Source organism: Zalophus californianus, chromosome 12 (genome assembly GCF_009762305.2).
Source record: "Zalophus californianus isolate mZalCal1 chromosome 12, mZalCal1.pri.v2, whole genome shotgun sequence".
In the NCBI taxonomy this organism is placed as follows: Eukaryota; Metazoa; Chordata; class Mammalia; order Carnivora; family Otariidae; genus Zalophus; species Zalophus californianus.
In genome coordinates this window covers 10,040,749-10,064,255 of record NC_045606.1, presented here as the reverse complement: position 1 = coordinate 10,064,255, position 23,507 = coordinate 10,040,749, and the positions used below count along the sequence as shown (strand labels likewise).

The window sequence follows — 23,507 nt, the reverse complement described above, 5'->3', positions numbered from 1 at the left end:
TGAAATGGACAGATCATCTAAGCAAAAGATCAACAAGGAAATAAAGACTTTAAATGACACACTGGACCAAATGGACTTCACAGACATATTCAGAACATTCCATCCCAAAGCAACGGAATACACATTCTTCTCTAGTGCCCATGGAACATTCTCCAGAATTGATCACATCCTAGGTCACAAATCAGGTCTCAATCGGTACCAAAAGATTGGGATCATTCCCTGCATATTTTCAGACCACAATGCTTTGAAACTAGAACTCAACCACAAGAGGAAAGTTGGAAAGAACTCAAATACATGGAGGCTAAAGAGCATCCTACTAAAGAATGAATGGGTCAACCAAGAAATTAAAGAAGAATTAAAAAAATTCATGGAAACCAATGAAAATGAAAACACAACTGTTCAAAATCTTTGGGATACAGCAAAGGCAGTCCTGAGAGGAAAGTATATAGCAATACAAGCCTTTCTCAAGAAACAAGAAAGGTCTCAAATACACAACCTAACCCTACGCCTAAAGGAGCTGGAGAAAGAACAGCAAAGAAAGCCTAAACCTAGCAGGAGAAGAGAAATCATAAAGATCAGAGCAGAAATCAATGAACTAGAAACCAAAAGAACAGTAGAACAGATCAACGAAACTAGGAGCTGGTTCTTTGAAAGAATTAACAAGATTGATAAACCCCTGGCCAGACTGATCAAAAGAAAAGAGAAATGACCCAAATCAACAAAATCATGAATGAAAGAGGAGAGATCACAAGCAACACCAAAGAAATACAAACAATTATAAGAACATATTATGAGCAACTCTATGCCAGCAAATTAGATAACCTGGAAGAAATGGGTGCATTCCTAGAGATGTATCAACTACCAAAATTGAACCAGGAAGAAATAGAAAACCTGAACAGACCTATAACCACTAAGGAAATTGAAACAGTCATCAAAAATCTCCCAAGAAACAAAAGCCCAGGGCCAGATGGCTTCCCAGGGGAATTCTATCAGACATTTCAAGAAGAATTAATACCTATTCTCCTGAAACTGTTCCAAAAAATAGAAATGGAAGGGAAACTTCCAAACTCATTTTATGAGGCCAGCATTACCTTGATCCCAAAACCAGACAAACACCCCATCAAAAAAGAGAATTACAGACCAATATCCTTGATGAACATGGATGCAAAAATTCTCACCAAAATACTAGCCAATAGGATCCAACAGTACATTAAAAGGATTATTCACCACGACCAAGTGGGATTTATTCCTGGGCTGCAAGGCTGGTTCAACATCCGCAAATCAATCAACGTGATACAATACATTAACAAAAGAAAGAACAAGAATCATATGATCCTCTCAATAGATGCAGAAAAAGCATTTGACAAAGTACAACATCCTTTCTTGATCAAAACTCTTCAGAGTATAGGGATAGAGGGTACATACCTCAATATCATAAAAGCCATCTATGAAAAACCTACAGCGAATATCATTCTCAATGGGGAAAGGCTGAGAGCTTTTCCCCTAAGGTCAGGAACGCGGCAGGGATGTCCACTCTCACCACTGCTATTCAACATAGTATTAGAAGTCCTAGCCACAGCAATCAGACAACAAAAAGAAATCAAAGGCATCCAAATCGGCAAAGAGGAAGTCAAACTCTCACTCTTTGCAGATGATATGATACTGTATGTGGAAAACCCAAAAGACTCCACCCCAAAACTGCTAGAACTCATACAGGAATTCAGTAAAGTAGCAGGATATAAAATCAATGCACAGAAATCAGTGGCATTCCTATACACCAACAACAAGACAGAAGAGAGACAAATCAAGGAGTCTATCCCATTTACAATTGCACCCAAAACCATTAGATACCTAGGAATAAATCTAACCAAAGAGGCAAAGGATCTGTACTCAGAAAACTATAAAATACTCATGAAAGAAATTGAAGAAGACACAAAGAAATGGAAAAACGTTCCATGCTCATGGATTGGGAGAATCAACATTGTGAAGATGTCAATGCTACCTAGAGCAATCTACACATTCAATGCAATCCCCATCAAAATACCATCCACTTTTTTCAAAGAAATGGAACAAATAATCCTAAAATTTGTATGGAACCAGAAGAGACCCAGAATAGCCAGAGGAATACTGAAAAAGAAAAGCAAAGCTGGCGGCATCACAATTCCGGACTTCCAGCTCTATTACAAAGCTGTCATCATCAAGACAGTATGGTACTGGCACAAAAACAGACACATAGATCAATGGAACAGAATTGAGAGCCCAGAAATGGACCCTCAACTCTATGGTCAACTTATTTTTGACAAAGCAGGAAAGAATGTCCAATGGCAAAAAGACAGTCTCTTCAACAAATGGTGTTGGGAAAATTGGACAGCCACATGCAGAAGAATGAAACTGGACCATTTCCTTACACCACACACAAAAATAGACTCCAAATGGTTGAAAGACCTAAACGTGAGACAGGAGTCCATCAAAATCCTAAAGGAGAACACAGGTAGCAACCTCTTCGACCTCAGCCGCAGCAACTTCTTCCTAGAAACATCGCCAAAGGCACGGGAAGCCAGGGCAAAAATGAACTATTGGGATTTCATCAAGATAAAAAGCTTCTGCACAGCAAAAGAAACAGTCCACAAAACCAAAAGACAACCGACAGAATGGGAGAAAATATTTGCAAATGACATATCAGATAAAGGGCTAGTATCCAAAATCTATAAAGAACTTATCAAACTCAACACCCAAAGAACAAATAATCCAATCAAGAAATGGGCAGAAGACATGAACAGACATTTCTCCAAAGAAGACATCCAAATGGCCAACAGGCACATGAAAAAGTGCTCAACATCGCTTGGCATCAGGGAAATCCAAATCAAAACCTCAATGAGATACCACCTCACACCCGTCAGAATGGCTAAAATTAACAAGTCAGGGAACGACAGATGTTGGCGGGGATGTGGAGAAAGGGGAACCCTCCTACACTGTTGGTGGGAATGCAAGCTGGTGCAACCCCTCTGGAAAACAGTATGGAGGTTCCTCAAACAGTTGAAATTAGAGCTACCGTTCGATCCAGCAATTGCACTACTGGGTATTTACCACAAAGATACAAATGTAGGGACCCGAAGGGGTACGTGTACCCCAGTGTTTGTAGCAGCAATGTCCACCATAGCCAAACTGTGGAAAGAGCCAAGATGCCCATCGACAGATGAATGGATAAAGAAGATGTGGTATATATACACAATGGAATATTATGCAGCCATCAAAAGGAATGAGATCTTGCCATTTGCAACGACGTGGATGGAACTGGAGGGTGTTATGCTGAGTGAAATAAGTCAATCAGAGAAAGACATGTATCACATGACCTCACTGATATGAGGAATTCTTAATCTCAGGAAAGAAACTGAGTGTTACTGGAGTGGTTGGGGGTGGGAGGGATGGGGTGGCTGGGTGATAGATATTGGGGAGGGTATGTGCTACGGTGAGCGCTGTGAATTGGGCAAGACTGTTGAATCACAGATCTGTACTTCTGAAACAAATAATGCAACATATTTTAAGAAAAAAGAAAAAGAAGAAGATAACAGGAGAGGAAGAAAAGGGGAGTATGTCAGAGGGGGAGACGAACCATGAGAGATGATGGACTCTGAAAAACAAACTGAGGGTTCTAGAGGGGAGGGGGGTAGGGGGATGGGTTAGCCTGGTGATGGGTATTGAGGAGGGCACGTTCTGCATGGAGCACTGGGTGTTATGAACAAACAATGAATCATGGAACACTGCACCAAAAACTAATGATGTAATATATGGTGATTAACATAACAATAAAAAAATTAAAAAAAAAAAGCATTGTGGTCTGAAAATATGCAGGGAATAATTCTAAACTTTTGGTACCAGTTGAGACCTGATTTGTGACCCAGTGTGTGATCTATTCTGGGTCTATGTTCCATGTGCACTAGAGAAGAATGTGTATTCTGTTGCTTTAGGATGGAATGCTCTGAATATATCTGTGAAGTCCATCTGGTCCAGTGTGTCATTTAAAGCCCTTCTTTCCTTGTTGATCTTCTGCTTATATGATCTGTCCTTTGCAGTGAGTGGGGTGTTCAAGTTCTCTACTATTATTGTATTATTGTCAATGTGTTTCTTTAATTGGTTATTAATTGGTTTATATAATTGGCTGCTCCCAAGTTAGAAGCATAAATATTTATGATTGTTAGATCTTCTCATTGGATAGACCCTTTAAGTATGATATAGTATTCCTCTTCATCCCTTATTACAGTCTTTGGTTTAAAATCTAATTTGTCTGATATAAGGATTGCTACCCCAGCTTTCTTTTGATGTCCGTTGGCATGATAAATGATTCTCCATCCCCTCATTCACAATCTGGAGGTGTCTTTAGGTCTAATGTGAATCTCTTGTAGACAGCATATTGATGGGTCTTCCTTTTTTATCCAATCTGATACCCTGTGTATTTTGATGGGAGCATTTAGCCCATTTACATGGAGAGTAACTATTGACAGATAGGAATTTAGTGCCATTGTATTACCTGTTTACCAGGATAAAGTCCCTGTTTCTGTAGATTGTCTCTGTTTCTTTCTGATCTATATTACTTTTGGGCTCTCTCTTCGCTTACAGGATCACCTTTAATATTTCTTGCAGGACTGCTTTAGTGATCATAAATTCTTTTAGTTTCTGTTTGTCCTGGAAGCTCTTTATCTCTCCTTCCATTCTGAATGACAGCCTTGCTGGATAAAGTGTTCTTGGCTGCATATTTTTCTCATTAACACCCTGAATTTATCATGCCAGCCCTTTCTGGCCTGCCAGGTCTCTCTGGGTAGGTCTGCTGCCAGTCTAATGTTTTTTACCATTGTAGGTTAAGGAGCTCTTGCCTTGAGGGGCTTTTAGGAATTTCTCTTTGTCTCTGAAATTTGCAAACTTCACTATTATATGTTGGGGTGTTGATCTATTTTTATTGATTTTGGGGGATGTTCTCTCTACCTCTTAGACTTGATTGCCTGTTTCCTTCCCCAGATTAAGGAAGTTCTCAGCTATGATTTGCTAAAATATACCTTCTGGCCCTCTCTTTCTTCTTCCTCTGGGACCCCAATAATTCTAATATTGTTTCACTTTATGGTATCGTTGATTTCTCAAGGCCTCCCCTCATGGTCCATTAGTTCTGTTTCTCTCGTTTCCTCAGGTTCTTTCCTTTCTATCATCTTATCTTCTATGTCACTGACTCTCTTCTGCCTCATTTACCCTAGCTTTTAGAGCATCCAATTTCGACTACATCTCAGTTAAAGCATTTTTAATTTTGACCTGATTAGATTTTATTTCTGCACTAAGAGATACTCTAGCATCTTTTATGCTTTTTTCAAGCCCAGCTAGTAACTTTATAATCGTTATCCTAAATTCCAGTTCTAACATTTTACTTCTATCCATGTCAGTTAGATCTGTGGCATAGAGAATTACCTCTGATTCTTTCTTTTGTTATGAATTCCTCCTTCTAGTCATTTTGCCCAGAGAAGAATGAACAAGAGAATAAAATCAAAAATATCAACCATGACCCAAGTGAAATGTACACTAGACAAATTCGAAGACGTCTGAATCCAAAAAAGAAAAGAAAAATAAGAGAAAAAAAAGAGGGGGAGAGAATATAATTTCTCAGGTGGACAAAACAGGGTGATCCACTTTGTCCTGGGTGCATTTTGGTCTGTTTGTTAGAAGACAATAAATCCCAAAATTCTAAAGAAAGCAAAACTTATATATATATATAAAAATAAAATTGAATACAGTGAGAGGAAGCCAAAAATGAAAAATATGTCTATAGAATGTAAATGTAAAAAAGTGAAAATTAAAAAAAGACTTAAAAACAAAGAGTTGATAAAATAAGAAACTAGTTGAAAAGGAAAAAAGAAAATGAAAAATTTAAACTGAAAGATAAAGGAATCATGAGAAAAAACCTCAAATTCTATATACTATTTTCCCCTAGCACTGGAGTTTTGCAGTCCTATGTGCTCCATAAACTTGGTGTTCGTCTGTTGTTCCAGCTAGTCTTCTGGGGGGAGGGTGTCTTTGCCTGGACAGAGTTGCACTGCTCCTTGCCAGGGGCTGGTGGAGGTTCAGTGTGAGCTGCTTTGGATTCTTCTATGTGGTTTTTGTTCCCTGAAGGCTTTCCACAGATGGCCCCACCCAATCTCCAGCCCTGGAGCTGAAAGATCTCAGCTCCCTCTCTTCAGTAAACCCTCAGGGAAAACAATCTTCACTTTTATGTTCACTTTTGTGTGCACCAAACTCTGTAGACTCCTGTGTGACACCACCATGGATTTTCCTGGGGAAAGATGGAGGGTCACCAGGTCTCTGCCCTTTGCAGGGCCCCCACATGGAGAGTGGTCACCTGATCCTGCTACTGTTTGCAGTTTATGGCAAACTGAGCTGAGCGCCCACTCCCAGGCTCACTGACCATAGCCAGTTTCCCCACTCCAATGCTTGGGAGCTGTGCCGGCTCAGGCACCCTGTTCTTTCCGTGACTCCAGGGATCCTGAGACCATACTGTCCCACCCAGGATTCTGCCCCACTTTGCCACCTGAGCACATTTCAGGCATCTTTCTGTCACTGGAGCAAATTCTCTAAAAGTTCCAATTTTCTGCTCAGGGGCTATATCACTTTCTGGAAGCTGGCTTATGGAGGATCCCCCCAGTTATCTTCCAATATGTCTCTTATGAATCACTTTTCTGCACCTCCTGCCTTGCAAAAAGTGGTCGCTTTTCTATTTGTAGAATTCCAGCAATTCTTCTGTTACATCTCAGGTTGATTTCATAGGTGTTCAGAATGATTTGATAGTTATCCAGCTAAATTCAAGGGACCAGGTGAAATGAGGTCCCCTACTCTTCTGCCATCTTGCCTCCCTCCTCCAAGTCTTTATTATTTGAAAATGTTTTTATTTTTACTTCTTGAATGAGAGTTTAGTAAGTATAAAACTCTAGGTTGACAGTTATTTTTCCCTCAGCACTTTGAATTATAACTGGACACAAAAGACCAATTTCCCAAACTATAATCTACCTTACAGCAGTCTACCATGGAACAACACACACACCCACAGACACACCCGCATGCATGCACACATGCCCAGAGAGGTGCCACAGTCAAATATGTAAACACTGCATTCTATCTTGCAGACTCATGATGCACATTTGTATAATTAAAGCCCCTGCATCACCTGCCATTACAGAACTGTTTCCTGTGTTTAGCTCAGAGTTTCTTATCAGAGCTTTCTTTCCTTCTTCTTCTTTTTTTTTTTTTTGCAGGGGGAACTCTCACCATCATGGGGAAACCAGTTCAAGAGATACTACAGTACACTGATTTAAATACTATCAACAAATAACTCCACATACATATTCAGAAAGTCTCATCCTGCTGTTACTTACCTTACCTTATTGTATTAGGTTTCTATTACTGTGTAACAAATTACCACAAATTTAAAAACTTAAAACCACAGCTATTTATTATCTCACAGTCCTGTAAGTCAGAAGTCTGGGATCAGCCTAACTGGGTTCTCTGCTCAAGGTCTAAGAGGCTGAGATCAATGTATTAGCTTACCTATGTCTTCATCTAGGCTTGTCTAGAAGAAAGACTGTTTATAAGATCATGAGGGTTGTTGACAGAATCAGATCTCAGCTGGTTGTTGGCTGAAGACCACTCTCAGCCACCAGGGGTTGTTCTCTGATCCTTGCCACGTGGCCCTCTCCATCATCAAAGCCAGTAATGGAGACTCTCCCTTGCATCGAATCCTTCTCACACTTTTCATCTCTCTGGCTTCAAAAAGTGCCCAGTCTTTTTTAAAGAGCTCACCTGACTGGGTCAGGCCCACCCAGATTATCTTCTTTTGTGCTAATTCAAAGTCCATTGACTGGTAATGTAATCATGATGTGACATCCATCATGTTCACAAGCCCCACCCACACTGTGGAGGGTGTTATATGGTATGGGTGGGGAAGGGTCATCTCAGAATTCTCCCTACCACATTTATTATTCATCTTTGCCAGTCTGTGAGTATCCACATCATGCACCCAAATGAGGAGTTTCATTTTGCTTTTATTTTAGAAAAGTGCACTATAGTATAACCCTTAGGTTTTCTGCCAGAATAATAACTAGTGTGGCTTCAGCACTGATGTTTCAATCTAGTGTTCATAGAATATTTTGGCTCACCCACAAGCTTAGATTGTATTCCAGTTTTGCAGCATTGGTGTTTCATATGGAGTGGAATTACTTCAAGAACTAGCCAGTCATTCATTTCCTCATTCATTGATGTGCTGAATATATAGGTAATATGTGGCTGCTGTGTGCAAAAAGCTTCACTAAAACAGATACTACATGTGCATCCTTATTAACCACAAGAAAATAAACAGACTATAGAGGAGATATTGAAGCAGAAGAAAGAATCGCTGCCTCTGTTGGTGGTTCCCAAAGTCAGAAGAGGCTTCACAGAATAAATTTTATGGGAACGGGTTTTTAAAGCCTGAGTAGCATGGCAAGGAAGTTAGGAAAGAACAACTTCCAGGCAAAGAGTAAATCTGAAAATGTGTGACAGAAAATGAGGTTTCAGGGAACAAGTGTGTTAAATGGACCTGGAAAGTTTGGCAGGAGTTGGACATGTCATTAGGAAATTTGGATTTCATCCTGTAAATGAGAAGAAAAAGGAAGTAGTTATGCAGGAGAATGAAATGATCAAATCTGTATTTCAGAGACATACCTTTACTGGCAACGGTAAGAGAGAAACTGAAGACTGGGAGACAAGGGCCATATCTAGGCCAGTGCAGCCAAAGTGAAGAGGAGAGAATAGAGAGTCAGTAAGAGAGTTTACACTCTGATTGACTGGATATGGGCTCCTGCAGGTAAGAGAACAGTCAGGGTGGCCCAAGGTGAGAAGGTGAGGAAACACATCAGTGATGGTGGCAGTTTACCAACAAAGCATGTGCCGATGCTGAAGATGAAAGAGCTCTTTCCTTTCTACTCGGTTAGGGGTACCATAAAGTAGGAACAGAGAGGTTAAGTAAATTGCTTATGGTCACACAGCAAATTTTGGTCTTTGTTTCCAATCTAGTAATCTAATCCCATTCCTTCCTTATAGGGGTTTAAGGGAATCATCCCCAGAAGCAAAAGATTAGAGATATAGATGTGGATAAGGATATGGATATAGATAGAATACATGTATGTATAATATATACTTTTGCATTTGATATATATTTTTTAATTTTTTATTGTTATGTTAATCACCATATATTACATAATTTGTTTTGGTGTAGTGTTCCATGATTCATTGTTTGTTCATAACACCCAGTGCTCCATGCAGAATGTGCCCTCCTCAATACCCATCACCAGGCTAACCGATCCCCCCACCCTCCTCCCCTCCATAAACCTCAGTTTGTTTTTCAGAGTCCATCGTCTCTCCTGGTTCGTCTCCCCCTCTGACTTACTCCCCTTCATTCTTCCTCTCCTGCTATCTTCTTCTTTTTCTTTTTTCTTAAAATATGTTGCGTTATTTGTTTCAGAAGTACAGATCTGTGATTCAACAGTCTTACACAATTCACAGCGCTCACCGTAGCACATATCTTCCCCAATGTCCATCACCCAGCCACCCCATCCCTCCCACCCCCGACCACTCCAGCAACACTCAGTTTGTTCCTGAGATTAAGAATTCCTCATATCAGTGAGGTCATATGATACATGTCTTTCTCTGACTGACTTATTTCACTCAGCATAACACCCTCCAGTTCCATCCACGTCGTTGCAAATGGCAAGATCTCATTCCTTTTGATGGCTGCATAATATTCCATTGTGTATATATACCACTTCTTCTTTATCCATTCATCTGTCGATGGACATCTTGGCTCTTTCCACAGTTTGGCTATTGTGGACATTGCTGCTATAAACATTGGGGTGCACGTACGCCTTCGGGTCCCTACATTTGTATCTTTGGGGTAAATACCCAGTAGTGCAATTGCTGGATCGAATGGTAGCTCTAATCTCAACTGTTTGAGGAACCTCCATACTGTTTTCCAGAGGGGTTGCACCAGCTTGCATTCCCACCAACAGTGCAGGAGGGTTCCCCTTTCTCCACATCCCCGCCAACATCTGTCGTTCCCTGACTTGTTAATTTTAGCCATTCTGACGGGTGTGAGGTGATATCTCATTGAGGTTTTGATTTGGATTTCCCTGATGCCGAGTGATGTTGAGCACTTTTTCATGTGCCTGTTGGCCATTTGGATGTCTTCTTTGGAAAAATGTCTGTTCATGTCTTCGGCCCATTTCTTGATTGGATTTTTTGTTCTTTGGGTGTTGAGTTTGATAAGTTCTTTATAGATTTTGGATACTAGCCCTTTATCTGATATGTCATTTGCAAATATTTTCTCCCATTCTGTCGGTTGTCTTTTGGTTTTGTGGACTGTTTCTTTTGCTGTACAAAAGCTTTTTATCTTGATGAAATCCCAATAGTTCATTTTTGCCCTGGCTTCCTGTGCCTTTGGCGATGTTTCTAGGAAGAAGTTGCTGCGGCTGAGGTCGACGAGGTTGCTACCTGTGTTCCCCTTTAGGATTTGGATGGACTCCTGTCTCACGTTTAGGTCTTTCAACCATTTGGAGTCTATTTTTGTGTGTGGTGTAAGGAAATGGTCCAGTTTCATTCTTCTGCATGTGGCTATCCAATTTTCCCAACACCATTTGTTGAAGAGACTGTCTTTTTTCCATTGGACATTCTTTCCTGCTTTGTCAAAGATAAGTTGACCATAGAGTTGAGGGTCCATTTCTGGGCTCTCGATTCTGTTCCACTGATCTATGTGTCTGTTTTTGTGCCAGTACCATACTGTCTTGATGATGACAGCTTTGTAATAGAGCTGGAAGTCCGGAATTGTGATGCCGCCAGCTTTGCTTTTCTTTTTCAATATTCCTCTGGCTATTCGGGGTCTCTTCTGGTTCCATACAAATTTTAGGATTATTTGTTCCATTTCTTTGAAAAAAGTGGATGGTATTTTGATGGGGGTTGCATTGAATGTGTAGATTGCTCTAGGTAGCATTGACATCTTCACAATATTGGTTCTTCCAATCCATGAGCATGGAACGTTTTTCCATTTCTTTGTGTCTTCTTCAATTTCTTTCCTGAGTATTTTGTAGTTTTCTGAGTACAGATCCTTTGCCTCTTTGGTTAAATTTATTCCTAGGTATCTTATGGTTTTGGGTGCAATTGTGAATGGGATCGACTCCTTGATTTGTCTGTCTTCTGTCTTGTTGTTGGTGTATAGGAATGCCACTGATTTCTGTGCATTGATTTTATAGCCTGCTACTTGACTGAATTCCTGTATGAGTTCTAGCAGTTTTGGGGTGGAGTCTTTTTTCCACATAAAGTATCATATCATCTGCAAAGAGTGAGAGTTTGACTTCCTCTTTGCCAATTTGGATGCCTTTGATTTCTTTTTGTTGTCTGATTGCTGTGGCTAGGACTTCTAATACTATGTTGAATAGCAGTGGTGAGAGTGGACATCCCTGCCGCGTTCCCAACCTTAGGGGAAAAGCTCTCAGTTCTTCCCCATTGAGAATGATAGTCGCTGTAGGTTTTTCGTAGATGGCTTTTATGATATTGAGCTATGTACCCTCTATCCCTATACTCTGAAGAGTTTTGATCAAGAAAGGATGCTGTACTTTGTCAGCATTTGATATATTTTATGTGTAATATGTAATCACATACACAATACATTATTTATGTGCACACACATACAGATCTTGCTTCCCAGTCAACCAAGCCACAAGTAAATCTTGGCCTAAATTTGACATAGCAGTACCTACAAGTGAAATTAATAATACTCTGTTCTGAAGCTGAGGATTCTTAGAGACTCATATGGAGATGCTTGAGGCCCTGTCAAAATCCAGTTCATTTGCTCTTAGGCATAAGAAGAAATGGAAGTTTCCTATATATCACAAATATGCAAGAGCAACCTTTACTATTCAAAACAGTTAGATTCCCTGCAGTTACATGGCTCATGTCCCAACAGGATTGTCTCTGGCACTTCCTTCCTAGCACAGAGTTAAGCCACACACTGCTTAAAGGGGCAGGTCTCCCCCTACGCCTAGACTCCAGGGGCATCCCTTCATACTACAAAATGCTGTGATCTTGCGAGGAAGAGTCAAAAAGTTTCTCTTGATTCAATTATTGCTCTACCGATGGAGCTATTTTTCTATCCTTGACTTTACGCAACCCTGCTTTCAAGGGCCATTTTTAAAACTCAATGAATAGTGCCACCTGGATTGAAAGCCATATATCATGCAAGGTTCCAAGGAAGAGTAGCTGCAGTTTGTATGCTCCATTTACTTCTTTCCTGCTTTCCTCTTCCTTGAAGAACTTTTGCACAGGAAGCAGCAGACATAGTCCATTTAACTTTCATTAGTAATGAATAATAGTGTTGGCTGGGTGGTACCAGGCAGCCTTTTGTGAACAGAGCTTGTGACTTATTTCCCCATTATGCCCCACTGCAGCAGAGGAGAGACAAAACTAGATGGCCCTTCTAACTGACCTGTTTCACCAAACAGGACCATTCTTACTCCACATCACCAGTTATATAATCTTGGCTTCTAGTTGGTGTCCCTGCCTTACTCCTGAATGTCCTCCTGCCTCTTCAAAAGCAAAGTTAACCATCCCTACCATTTTTCGATTCTCAACCTCTTTCAACTTGGGTAAGTTTATAAATAAAATACTATACTTCTGCTGTTAAAGACTGGGGTCATCTTTTTCTCATACCCCTCCCTAAACACCCAAGTGAAAAATACTTTTCAAATCATGTTGAGCATGTCTCTTAAATTTCCCACAACTATTTCCTCATTTTTTATTATAATATCACCCTCACATTGATATCCATATCATCTTAGCTACATTGAGTCAATAATGAGTCCCATTATTTACTCTGCCATGACCAGTAAAGACCTTTCTACCTGTGATAACATCTTCCCTTTCTATCCAAGAACTACTATGATTATGGATGACCATGGTCCACATGAATGACCTATCAGACATCCTAGTTTTCTTAACCGCCTCAATTTCCTTGATCTTCATTTCCATTCATCACCAACCATCCACTCCAACACTTACACCCTAGATCTTGTTACAATATCACAAGCTGTCCAGCTCTCTCTTTACAGTCAACTATCTTTTGATACCCAACCCTTCATTTTCATCACTCTGTTCTCTGATTACTTTGGGACGTTTAGTTACTCAGCCCCTCTTTTCATTCCTAACTATTCGTCCTCCCACATGCCCTCAATCTGGGGAATCCAGTCTTGGGAATTTGCGGCCTCTTTCTTTCCCACATGCCATGGCTCTCACTGACATTTAACCAGTCCATAAGTCCGCCTTCCTCTCCTCGTTCCCCGCCAGGCTTCCTCCCCATATCTCACTTATCTCACCTGATCTGCCCACCCTCAGGTCTGACATATGTATGGACCACCTCCTCAGCACTACTATATTCCTCAAATGCAAGACCTCAGTGTGTCTGTCATTTGCATGATTCACTTCCTTCATTTCCTCCCAGATGCCTTTGGAATAAATCCAAGCTCTGGCCAGGAGGCTGGTCATGATCTGGATCCTACTTCTTCATCCAGTTTTATCTCACAACACGACCCCCACCATGACCCAGACATACTGAGCAGCCCACAGTCCCCAAAGGGACCTGTGAGTTCTGTGAATTTCAACCCCTTGTCCATGGTACTCTCTCTCCCTGGAATGTTCTTCCCACATCTTCTTGATTTGGCAGATGTGTCTGCTTATGTGTTAAGATTCAGTTAAAGCATTGCCTCCTCTGGGATGTCATCTCTACCTGTCCATCAGGCTCCTCCCCACCATCACAGCGCTTCTCTTTATTCATTCATTAAATAAAGGGCCTTTGGGGACCCTCACTATAGCACTTCCTGTCTTATGGTTGTCTACTTGCAACATAAACAGTGTGACTTTTAAGATTAGAGATCTATGGCCCCAGTATTTAAGGGTGGTGGCTGTGACATTGGCACCCAGCTCAGAGCCAGTGCTTAGCAAGTGTTTGTGAGTGAGTATATAACATTCCCCTTCTTCTAGTCATTGGCTCCTTCGTTAGTGACACTCCTAATTTCTTGCCCATTTGTGGAACTGCTGCCAGTTTACATAATTGCCAACTAAATATTCCCTTTAGTTAGCTACTCTTTGTATTTCAGTAAGTTCAATTCATGGAAGTTCTTTTTATAAAAGATCTGCCTCATGTTTTTTTCTGAAGCACTATGGAACATAATAAATAAAGTATCTTCTTTCTATAAATGGCCTATTGAGTAACAGTGCCTACCAAAATATATAAATTCACCCACAGATTGTAACACCAGTCCAATATCTCTCTGGAAAACTGAAGATGGCAGCCCTACTTCACTGGTTCTCAACAAAGGTGATTTTGTCCCTCGAGAAATATTGGGCAATGTCTGGAGATATTTTTGGTTGTCATAACTAGCTATTACTGGCATCTGTTGGGCAGAGGCCCACTAACATCCATTACTATTATTAAGAATGCCAAGACCAAAATAAAATTATCAATCTCAGATGAAGAATGGGTTATGAATCATTGGACTAAATATTTAAGCCACAGAAAAAGATTTAGATTTGGTCTAAGGAATATTTTCCTAGCAATGAGATTATTTGGAGTTAAAATGGATTGTTATTGAGAGAACTGTGACTCTTCACTCTGAGTCACAGCAAAGTAACCTGGGAACTCGAAGCACTACCAGTGCCCAGCTCCACCTCCAAGGGAATCTAATTTAAGTAGTCAAGAATGGGATCGACTTATGGGTATTTTTGTGAAAGCTCCCCAGATTATTCTAATGAGAGCCAGAGCTGCATACCAATGGCCCAAAACAAAAAATAAGAGTCCCAACAGTGTGTGCTTAAGCAAAACGTTTACTTTGTGTTTGAAAGTTTACTTTTGTGTGAAGTTTACTTTTAACCAAAAGGAGGCTTGTCGCTGTAGGAGTACTGCATATACCCCTCCAACTCATACCCAGGCATTGGGCCTTGAACAGCTTTCTTCCTGCCCTGGCTGCCCAAGTGTAAGAGATCTGACAATTATGACAATTCTTGCCTAATCGGACCATTATTGCCTAAAGCACAGCCAAGAAAGGGGATCCAATGGAACGGTGACCTGTGGAACTTTACTTCTCTGACCCTTGGGACACCAGGAGTGCCTTTGTTTAGGACAGTCTCATCTTTAGGTAGAGAGAAGGAGCCATTTATGTATTGGTTGGTCCAAGCATGTGTTTGTAGATTCACAATTCTCTAGGGAGCTTTCCTAGGTGTAGTCTGAAACCGGACCCCCATACGTAGAGGGCAGGGAGAGACGAAGAAAGAGGCATGCCACTCCAGGTTGGTAGGTGGCAGTTTTAACAGTAACAAAGGGAACTTACATATGAGGCTTGTCTTGGGCAGCAGCAAGATGAATGGATCCCCATACCTACCCTTTAAATCTTAAAAGGTTATGAAAAGACCCTAAATGGGTTTAGCTACATGTACCATGCAGCTGTTTTCAACATCACATCACCATCTTGAGGCTATGTCCTTGGAGCAGCCTCTGGGAGTGAGAAAGGCAAGCAAACCCACATTCCAAGGATGGGGGATGTGAAGCAAGGAGCCTGTGAGTGTCTGGGTCCAGCTCACAGGTGTCAACCAGTGTTTTTTGTTTTTGGGGTTTTTTTTAATTAATTTATTTTTTTATTTGAGAGAGAGAGAGACTGGGGTGGGGCAGAGGAAGAGGGTGAGAGAATCGCAAGTAAACTTCTCACTGAGTGTGGTGCCTGACATGGGGCTTGATCCCAGGACCTTGAGATCATGACCTGAACCAAAATCAAGAGTCAGATGCTTAACGAACTGAGCCATCCAGGTGCCCCTCAATCAGTGGCCTTTTTTATAGCATTCCCCAACAATGTTACAGTTGCTTTTAGATGCCCATGAGCAAAAAGAGGATGAAGTGGGAAATAGCCAAACTTTAGACCCTAAGAATGTTCAGGGTTGGCTCCTTCATTTGCTACATTGGTTTTTTTTCCACAGGTGAATTAGCATAAAAAAAAGATAAAATTCCCAAAACAGAGAGGGCTTGGAGCAATAATGCACCTTTTCAAAAAATCTTTTGCAGATACAGTTCATAGATTTCTATTTTGGCCAATAGCCAAGCCATTTCTCTGGATAAAAAGACAGAGGGGGCATTAGCAGTAGGAAAACTATAGCTTTTGTCTGTGCTGTAGGCATTTGAACCAGGCCTTATAGATTATTACAAACAGCTGTAGAATTATTGGTCATTATGGGCCAGCTGAAATGAGATAGTAAATTTGAAAAAGTACAATAATTAGAAAGTCAAAAGGAAAAGGAGACAGGACAGATGATCCCCAACTTATGATGACTGGACTTAACAATTTTCGACTTCATGATGGCGTGAAAGGTGATATCCATTCAATAGAGACTGTACTTCAAATTTTTTATTTTGATCTTTCTTGGGCTAGGGATATGTGTGTGCTACTCTCTCATGATGCTTCGCTTATCTGGTGATGCCACAACTCCCAGTCAACCATGTGATCATGATGGTCAACAACCAATACACTTACAACCATTCTGTACCTATACAGTCATTCTATTTTCAGTTTCAGTACAGTATTCAATAGGTTACATGAGATATGCAACACTTTATTATAAAAAAGGTTTGTGTTAGATGGTTTTGCCCAACTGTAAAAGAATGTGTTTTGAGCATATGTAAGGCAGGCTAGGCTGAGCTCTGATGTTTAGTAGGTTAGAAGCATTAAATGTATTTTCAACTTATGATATTTTTAACTTAAAATGGATTTATCAGGATGTAACTCCATTGTAAGTTGAGGATCTGTAGTGGATGTGGCAGATAGAGTCTGGATAGAGCAGAATTGGAAGGAAAAAATACAGTTTAATTTAACATGGCATGAGCCTTCTTTTCCCATTCTACAGTTGAAGATGCCGAGCCTCAGGGAGGTTGTGAATGAGACTCAAGAATTCGGATGTGCAGAGCTAGAAATAAAAACCAAGTCCATGTCACTCCAAAGGTTCTTCAAGGGCTTCAGGTAAAAGCCAGGTCAGCAGAAGCAGGCAGGAGAAACACCCTGGCTCATGGGTGCAAGTAGCTTGCTCATGAATAGACAGACTTTTACATTCTCAGAGCTGCTCACTGGTTCTTTTTTTTTTTTTTAATTTTTTGGTTCTTAAAAGAACCTCACATAGCTGGGGGTTTACATGGACTCCAATAACTATGAAATGGAAGTAAGGGCCTAGTGGGGAAAGCTTGATGCCTGGGATGGAGGGGTGGATTTTTGAAGAGAGGCTAAAAACCTCTGGAGAGAGGGAAGAACTCAAGCATTCCTACTGAATTTCAGAGTGAGTTTTGCTAAGTTGACTTTGGTGTCCTGTGTAGGCTGCTATAACCAGAAATACTCTGGTTTTAATAAAGGTGATTCAGTTTTTCATTATGAAAATAATACATGCTCATTACAGGAAGTATGGAAAATACAGAAAAAGAAATGGGGAGAAACAATCCTACTTGGTAAGACAACTGCTATTAAAACTGATTATAATTCTTTCCAGTTTTTTAATTCATATAATTCATATTCTTGTGATCATGAATTAAATATTAAGAACAGGATGCTCTTATCACTTAGCATTGTAAAGCAAGCATTTTCTATCTTTTGTTTAACATGTTATAATATTGTAATTATATATATAAATCTAAATTATTGTAATTTAGAAAATTATAAAATATTCTATCATATGCATTTACTACAATGTACCTAACCTATTGTTGAGCATTTAGGTTAGGATATTGATTACTGTAATCAATTCAGAATTGTAATTCAGTAATTACAGAAAAGTAATTCAGAATGGAATTACTGGATCAAAGATACAGAAGTTTTGAGGACCTGAGACAGTTAGTGGGGCTGGATTCTTGCTTAGATAGACCTTCTTAGAGAAGTCCTATTCCTGGTTTGATCTTCAAGTTTGCCTGTCCATAAATTTTGTTCTGTTAGTACCAGAAATGATCGGTTCTTAGGAATTGTATAGAATTGAATTATACTAATGTAAAATGGAAATTAGAAGTACTACGGGGAGGTATGGAAGTCATTAGTGCTGTTTGTCAACAGTTCTGCTCTCCGCCTCCCAGACACACTATAGGATCATATATCCTCCTCCCTGTGGTTGGCTGAGACATGTGTCTAGTCTTGATGAGGAGTTGGGTTTGGAAGCAAACACTTATTTGCAGGGAGACCTTCCAGAGTTCTCTTTACTCTGTCACTGTGCCTAGCAACTTTTGTGGGGGTGTCTGCTCCATCAGCCTGGCTCTTTGAGTGACTAACAAGCAGAGCCCTCTGCCAGCCCTCAATGGCAGTGTGAGCAAGGAACAAAGCTTTACCATCAAAAGTCACTGAGACTTGAAATTTGGTTGTTACTGAAGCATGACTTAGCCTGTTGTCATGGTACAGAGGAGATTTTAACATTAGCATATTTAACATATTTAATATCTAATTAGAATCAACTGAAGTTAAAAGATTGCTATTAGAAATTAATCCCAATAAAAGGAAATAATTATATATCTCAACTGTTATACAACCCTTGATTAAGGGTACTGTGATGTTCAATATTACTAACACTCCCTTCTCCCAGACAGTCTGAGCTAGGCAATGCCGACATGTACCTTCTCCTTTGCTACACTTTGTTTTATTTATTAAGTTTTTATTTTAATCCAATATGGTTAACATACAGTGTTATATTAGTTTTGGGTGTACAATATAGTGATTCAACAATTCTATAGATCACGTGGTACTCATCATGGTAAGTGCACTCCTTAATCCCAACACCTATTTCCCCCATCCCCCCCCACCTCCCCTCTGGCAACCATCAGTTTGTTCTCTGTAGTTAAGAATCTGTCTCTTGGTTTGTCTCTCTCTTTTTGTCCCCTTTGCTCATTTGTTTTATTTCTTAAATGCCACATATGACTGATATTATATGTCTTTCTATGAATTATCACTTAGCATTACACTCTTTAGCTCCATCCATGTTATTGTAAATGGCAAGATTTCATTCTTTTTTATGGCTAAATCATACACACACACACACACACACACACACACACACACCCCACATCTTCTTTATCCATTCATCTACCAATGGATACGTGGACTTGCTTCCACAATTTGGCTATTGTAAATAATGCTGCAATAAACATGAGGGTGCATATATCCTCTTGAATTAGTGTTTTGGGTTTTGTTTTTTTTGTTTTTTTTGCATAAATACACAGTGGTACCATTACTTTTTTTTAACTTTCTGAGGAAGCTCCATACTGTTTTCCACAGTGGCTCCACCAATTTGCATTCCCACCAACAGTACACAAGGGTTCCTTTTTCTCCACATCTTCGTCAATACTTGTTTCTTGTGTTGTTGATTTTAGACATTCCGATAGGTGTGAGACGATATATTGTAGTTTTGATTTGTATTTCCCTGATGATGAGTGTTGTTGAGCATCTTTTCATGTGTCTGTTGACCATCTGTATGTCTCCTTTGGAGAAATGTCTGTTCATGTTTTCTGCCCATTTTTTAATTGGATTATCTGGTTTTTGGGTGTTGTGTTTTGTAAGTTCTTTGTATATTTTGGATACTAACCCTTTATCAGAGATGTCATTTGCAAATACCTTCTCCCATTCCATAGGTTGCCTTTTAGTTTTGTTGATTGCTTCCTTCGCTGTGCAGAAGACTTTTATTTTGGTATAGTCCCAATAGTTTATTTTTGCTTTTATTTCCCATGCCTCAGGAGACACATCTAGAAAAATGTTGCTATAGCTGATGTCAGAGAAATTACTATCTGTGCTCTATTCCAGGATTTTTATGGTTTCAGGTCTCACATTTAGGTCTTTCATCCATTTTGAATTAATTTCTGTGTATGGTGTACGAAAGTGGTCCAGTTTCATTCTTTTGCATGTAGCTGTCCAGTTTTCACACCACAATTTGTTGAAGAGACTGTCTTTTTCCCATTGCATATCCTTTCCTCCTTTGTCAAAGATTAATTGGCCATATAATTGTGGGTTTATTTCTGGGTTTTCTATTCTGTTCCATTGATCTATGTGTCTATTTTTGTGCCAGTACCATACGGTTTTGATCACTACAGCTTTGTAGTATGATGTGAAGTCTGGAGGTAGTTTTTCTCCAGTTTTGTTTTTCTTTTTTAAGATTGCTGTGGCTATTCAGGGTATTTTGTGGTTCCATACAAATTTTAGGATTGTTTGTTCTAGTTCTGTGAAAAATGCTGTTGGTATTTTGATAGAGATTGTATTAAATCTGTAGCTTGCTTTGGGTAATATAGACAGTTTAACAATATTTGTTCTTCCAATCCATAAGCATGGAATGTCTTTCCATTTCTTTGTGCCTTCTTCAGTTTCTTTCATCAATATGTTTTATACCTTTTAGACTACAGATCTTTTACCTCTATGGTTAAGTCTTATTTCTAGGTACTTTATTATTTTGTGGTGCAATTGTAAGTGGGTTGTTTTATTAATTTCTTTTTCTGCTGCTTCATTATTAGTACATAGAAGTGTAACAGATTTCTGTACATTGGTTTTGTATCCTGTGACTTTACTGAATTCATTTATTAGTCCTGACAGTATTTTGGTGGTCTTTTGGATTTCTATATAGAGCATCATGTCATCTGCAAATAATGAAAGTTTGACTTCATCCCTGCCACCTTGGATGCCTTTTATTCCTTTTTCTTGTCTGATGGCTCTGGCTAGGTCTGCAGTACTATGTTGGAATAAAAGTGGTGAGAGTAGACATTCTTGTCTTGTTCCTGACCTTTGGAGAAAAGCTCTCCATTTTCTCCACTGAGTATGATGTTCACTGAGAGTTTTTCATATATGGCTTTTATTATGTTGAGGTATATTCCCTCTAACCCTATTTTGTTGAGGGATTTTATCATGAATTGATATTGTTCTTTGTCAAATGCTTTTTCTGTATCTATTGAAATGATCATATGGTTTTCATCCTTACTCTTATTGATATGAAATATCATGCTGATTGATTTGTTAATTTTGAATCACCTTTGCATCCTGGGAATAAATCCCACCTTATTGTGCTGAAGGACTTTTTTTAATGTATTGTTGGATTCAGTTTGCTAGTATTTTGTTGAGGATTTTTGCATCTGTATTCATCAGAGATATTGGCCTATAGTTCTCCATTTTTGTGGTGTCTTTATCTGGTTTTGGTATCAGGGTAATGCTGGCCTCATAGAATGAATTTGGAAGTTTTCCTTCCTCTTATTACTTTTTTTTTGGAATAGTTTGAAAAGAATAAGTATCAACTCTTCTTTAAATGTTTGGTAGAATTCCCCTATAAAGCCATCTTGTCCTGGACTTTTATTTGTTGGGAGTTTTTTGATTACTGATTCAGTTGCCTTGCTAGTAATTGGTCTGTTCAAATTTTCTATTTCTTCCTGCTTCAGTTTTGGTAGGTTATATGTTTCTGGGAATTTATCCATTTCTTCCAGGTTGCCCAATTTGTTGGCCTAAATTTTTTCATAATATTCTCTTACAATTGTTTATATTTCTGTGGCGTTTGTTATTATTTCTCTTCTCTCATTTGTGATTTTGTTTATTTGAGTCCTCTTTCTCTCTCTCTCTCTCTCTCTCTTTGATGAGTTTGGCTAGAGGTTTATCAGTTGTATTTTTTTTCCCAAAGAACCAACTCCTGGTTCTTTGATTTGTTCTATTGGTTTTTTGTTTGTTTGTTTAGTTTAATTTCTGTACCATTTCTTTCTGCTCTAATCTTTATTTCCTTCCTTTGGCTAGCTTTTAGTTTTGTTTGCTCTTCTTTTTCTAGCTCCTTTAGGTGTAAGTTTAGGTTGTTTATTCCTTTTCTACACTTTTCATTGTTCACTATGCCACCTTCTGATGGTTAGTCTTTCTTTAATTGTTGCTGCCTTTATTTTAAAAGTCATACAGTTATTTAAAAAATGAACAGTTTAGAATCAAATGGAAAAGATCTGCTTTCTCTCCTCCCTACTAGCCTACCTAATTTAACTTAATTTATTTACCTGTTTCTTTTTAATGACAACAGAGTTTTCTATTTCAAAGATTTACTATCCTTAATTTAACCGGTCATACAGCTGTTTAAAAAATGCATAGTTTAGGAACAAATGAAAAAGATCTGCTTTCTCTCCTCCCTACTAACCTACTTCCTAAGGTTGAGTTTGGAGTCCACCCCTCCAGGAATTTTCTTTGCAGTTCCCAATACAAATGAATCCCACTCTTCATATTGTTCTACATCTTGCTTTTTTACTTTGTTTTTCAAGTATCTATTCATGTTGGTGCATATTTACCTGTTTCTTTTTCTTTTTAATTACAACAGAGTTTTCTATTTCAAAGATTTACTATCCTTAATTTAACTGGTTGCTGTTGATAGACATTTTTGGTCTTTCCGGGCTTTTGCTATTGTTAACTTGCACAAGTGTGCAAATTAATCCAGAGGGAAAATTCCTAAAATTGGAATTCTGAGTTGCAGGGAATTTGCAGCTTAAATGCCAATAAATATTGCCAATTCCTTTCCCAAAGGTTGAATCAATTGAATGGGATTGTATATCAATACAGTGTGAAAATTCTTTTTCCACTGTCAAGAACACAGGGTACTATGAAACATTTTTAAATCTCTGCCATTATAATCAAGGAAAAGAGATATTTTGTTATGGTTTAAAGTGTATTTCCTTAATTATAGGTGAGTGTGTGCTTGTTCTTTCTTTAAATATGTTAATACTTTTAGTATAGTGAGGCCTAAATGGATTCTTTCTCTTTAAGCTGAGTTGTTTTTATGATTTGAATCTTGGAGAATAGCCTTATTTTTAAGCATCAAAAAAGTAGCTCAATGTTGTTATTATTCATTTACTGAATAAACAGGGCTCACAGCATTTCTAAGACCTTGATATGTATATATATTGCCACTGGGATGTTTTATAATGACTTCATCCAAGGCAGATGGGCTGGGAATTGGCCGGCCCTTTCACCTCTCAGTTAATTGATGTGACATATTATTTCATTGCAGCAATTCAGCTTTGTGTCCTTGCCCACTGATGTACTGGAAATTGAGGTGAAGGACAAGTTTGCTAAGAGCCGCCCCATCATCAAGCGCTTCTTGGGAAAGCTGTCGATGCCCGTTCAAAGACTCCTGGAAAGACACGCCATAGGGTAAACCCGTGACTGAGACCTCAATATCACTAAGTCTTCAGCGAGCAGGCGAAGGGAGGCCTGCAAGCTGCAACAATATAGTCTCGCGGAGACTCAAACTAAAATGGTGGTATTGAATTTCCTTGGCTTTTCCCGTTAATTATGTTGCTCCAGCCACAACATTCAATTAAATAAACCCTTCCCTTTCCTCTTGTTTGCGTACCACTGGTTACTTATGCAAGAGAGTAGAAAATCCCAAGACAATAT

General features: G+C 39.2%; 1 protein-coding gene across 4 annotated transcripts in view; it reads left to right on the top strand.

Moving 5' to 3' along the window:
• The window catches only part of HECW1 (HECT, C2 and WW domain containing E3 ubiquitin protein ligase 1), a 437,510-nt gene that overhangs the window by 302,027 nt on the left and 111,976 nt on the right, over nt 1–23,507 (top strand). For all 4 annotated transcript variants that reach the window (XM_027574949.2, XM_027574951.2, XM_027574948.2 and 1 more), the window contains one exon: nt 23,119–23,261. In XM_027574949.2, the coding sequence (XP_027430750.2) occupies nt 23,119–23,261 (143 nt within the window). The remainder of the gene's footprint in view (nt 1–23,118; nt 23,262–23,507) is intronic.